The sequence below is a fragment of the Spinacia oleracea genome, chromosome 1 (genome assembly GCF_020520425.1).
Source record: "Spinacia oleracea cultivar Varoflay chromosome 1, BTI_SOV_V1, whole genome shotgun sequence".
NCBI lineage: Eukaryota > Viridiplantae > Streptophyta > Magnoliopsida > Caryophyllales > Amaranthaceae > Spinacia > Spinacia oleracea.
In genome coordinates, this window is record NC_079487.1 from 126,242,219 (window position 1) to 126,245,436 (window position 3,218).

Here is a 3,218-nt window from a genome sequence, read left to right on the forward strand (position 1 = left end):
GGGTCTCAAGTCATGATTAGGTCGATCATGTCGGGTCAGTAGGTAGGATGAAAATCAATTAGCTGGCATTATGCATGAGGGTTGATGATGATTCATCATGGCAGTCCTATTTTATTATATAACTAGTGTGTGGTCCGGGAGTTGCCCCAGGTTTTGACTTTTATTCAAATTTATTTGTTGTAAATATGTGTCTATATAGATAGTGTCACTATATAGTTACGGGAGTGACACAAGATTAGCGGCCGATTAACAACCTTCCCAAGCTGAAACCCCACATCCGAAAAACAAAACAAAGTCGGATCATTTTCTTGATCATTAGTTGATAAATTACTCTGAAAATTATTAGTGCGCGCAACGTGCACCTAAGGTATTTTTTACCCATTTGTGACTTCTATGATATTTTCTCCTCACATGTAAGAAGAAATATGAGAGGGTGCACGGTGCACTTGGGTGCATGCAATATCGATCTATAATAACTCAACCATCGTCATTGTTTTCCTCTTACTCATTATTACAGTCTATTACCCTGAGTTTTTTTTTGAGTTTTGAGGCTTAATTAATCTAGGGAAGTATTAAATGTACATGTATAAATAAAGTAATCATTCCCTTTTGTCTGCATTCACTTTTATTCATTTTTTATTTTATTGTAAAAAGAACATATATGTTAATATAAAAAAATATAACATAAGCCGTAATTGATCAAGATGGTAGGAAGTGTAACTTTTAACAAGGTATGGTGTTCGATCTTTGCTACATATTTTTTTTTTGTCAATGACATGTCATAATGCTGATTAATGGTGGCGTGACGTAATAAGAAAGGCATACGTGACACGCATACGTTTTTAAGAACGTCTTTTAATATATGAGTATAGATACGAAGTATATGTTGGTCCCTTGACTTTTGTACCAATTTGAATTAAGGCCATGGTACTATGATAGACAGCCTTGCATTCAACTTGGTTAGAGGACCAACAACCCTGACAACAACTTGTTTAAAAAAAAAAAAAAAAAGTAAACAAAAGTTAGGATAGTCTTCTTTCAACGCTATATCTTAACTTATCTAATGAAATAAAATAAGAAAATTTAAGATCAATAAGAGGATCTATATTTTGGTAGGTCTGAATGTTGTGACCGATTGATGCAATGTAGTCTGTTGCACAATTAACTTGCCTATAAACATGATGCGAAGTAAAACAGCTTGTTGTCAAGTTGTACGTAGTTGCCTTATTTTTATTTTTATTTTTTGGTACAATATTAAGAAATAGCAATGTGAAGCTATTTTTATACTAGAGCGAGGTCAGATTCTTGACCCTTTGCAAGCAAACACTAACTAAATGAATTTATCCGGAAAATTTTGACACTAATGACTATGGTTACTTTTACTAGTATATAAAAAACTTTGATACGAAGTACTACGTATGAAAGAAAATAAGAAACATTATAATATTGACTCCAGTGTGAAATGACAATAAGGCCAACATAGATCGATGAGTGACAAGATGAAGGTTACCCTTTCAGATATATAGGGTTAATTAAATGCATGTGTGTGTATAGAACACTTTTGGAAAACATGAAAACGAAAGATGATGCACAACATAACTCGATCAATTCCTTAGAATCTGTAGCTTATCCACTACTAGAAAAACAAGAATAGCTAAAATTATTAATAGTGATGCTACAAGGACAACAGCTCCGGCAATAGTCCATGGCTTCTTCAAATCTCGAGCGAATCCATGTTTGCATGCTTGGCAGTTATAGCAAAGCTTCTTAGGGTGATTGTTCCATTTATGACAGTCAGAGTTTGTATTAGTCTTATTTTCTGGTTTAATCCAAACTGTTGGGCTTGAGAAATTGAAGTCACACTCCATGGGTGGTTTGCAACATCCAGACTGCAGACAACTCAATTCAAACAAACATATTAGAATCCATTAATTTCTAGGTAGCTAGAGAATTATTTGAAATTGAAACGTGAATTGAACATACCTCAATAGGAGTCAAGTGTGTAGCAAAGAAGTTATGTGCAGAGTGATTTGCATACTTGTGCTGGAAATTAGTGCACGTGCACCCTTTCATAGACTTGTAAAGGCAGGGTTTGATGTCCATCCACTTATCTATGCTACTAATTTCCTTTTGAAATGAAGCAAATTGAGTGGTGCTTTGTCCCAGTGCAATACTACTGAAAACTATGGCGATGACGACAACTCCCATACCACTAAGAGCGATGACTGCAATCACCATATTTCCCTGCGTGTTTGATCGACTAAGACATAAAAAACAACATAAACCGATGCAAACCATTACGATTAGTAAAAAGCCAACAACGGTGAAGATAAGCCCCTTGCTAGATATGTCATCTAGGCACGAGTCATTAGTGTGCACCAACAGCCAAACCCCGGTTATCGGAGTCACAATCATTGAGATAACTACTACAATGATCAATATTACAGTAGCTTCTATTCTATCCATAATCAAATCAAATCAAATCAATTCAACGATATAATTATAATTCACTCTTTCTAGCTACTTTCTACGTACGTAGTCTAAATTAGTACGATGTTTTCAATTCTTTGCGTTTAGGCTGTTTTATAAGAGAAAAAGATCATGTACGTGTTCTCTCAAACGATATATCATATTCATATATGGAGGTAGGAATGTTCCTAGCAGCGCAGTAGAATGTTGACCCAGTTTTATTATTGTCCGGATTTGCTTTAAATATACCAATAAACATACGGAGTATTTAACACAACAAAAGTATACAGCCGGAATACGGACTACTTCAAATTGCAAGCAGCTCTTGTAAGTTTCAATTGGGTCTTATAATTATATTTTGTCAAGTTTACTCTCTTGACCACATGCGTAATAATAAATCCACAAAAAGTGAAAACAACACAAGTACCCAATACAGCAAAAGTACATCGTGTGATATATATATATATTTTTTTTTTTTTTTTGTTTTTGTTTTTGTTTTTAGAAGATGGAGGACTCTAATGCTCAAGTATTTCCAGCCACCTTTCCACTTTCCAGGCCAAACTCGTTGAAAGTGAGGGGGATTATAGGGGAAATTCTCACTTCGTGTGATATATGTAGAATATATACTATTCCCTCCGTCACGAAATACTCGCACTGATTTGACTGACATATAGTTTAAGATAATTCAATTGACTTATTATTTAATTAGGTGTTAGTTAATATTGGGTATTTTTTAATATAGTTGGTGG

General features: G+C 34.4%; 1 protein-coding gene across 1 annotated transcript; it reads right to left on the reverse strand.

Moving 5' to 3' along the window:
• Positions 1–1,419: 1,419 nt before the first annotated feature.
• LOC110782809 (tetraspanin-9) lies at positions 1,420–2,573 on the reverse strand. The gene is made up of 2 exons (XM_021987057.2): positions 1,984–2,573; positions 1,420–1,889 (listed from the first exon to the last, which is right to left on the reverse strand). The coding sequence occupies exons 1-2, from the start codon at positions 2,464–2,466 to the stop codon at positions 1,605–1,607; spliced, it is 768 nt and encodes a 255-aa protein (XP_021842749.2). The 5' UTR covers positions 2,467–2,573; the 3' UTR covers positions 1,420–1,604.
• Between the last annotated feature and the right edge of the window lie 645 nt (positions 2,574–3,218).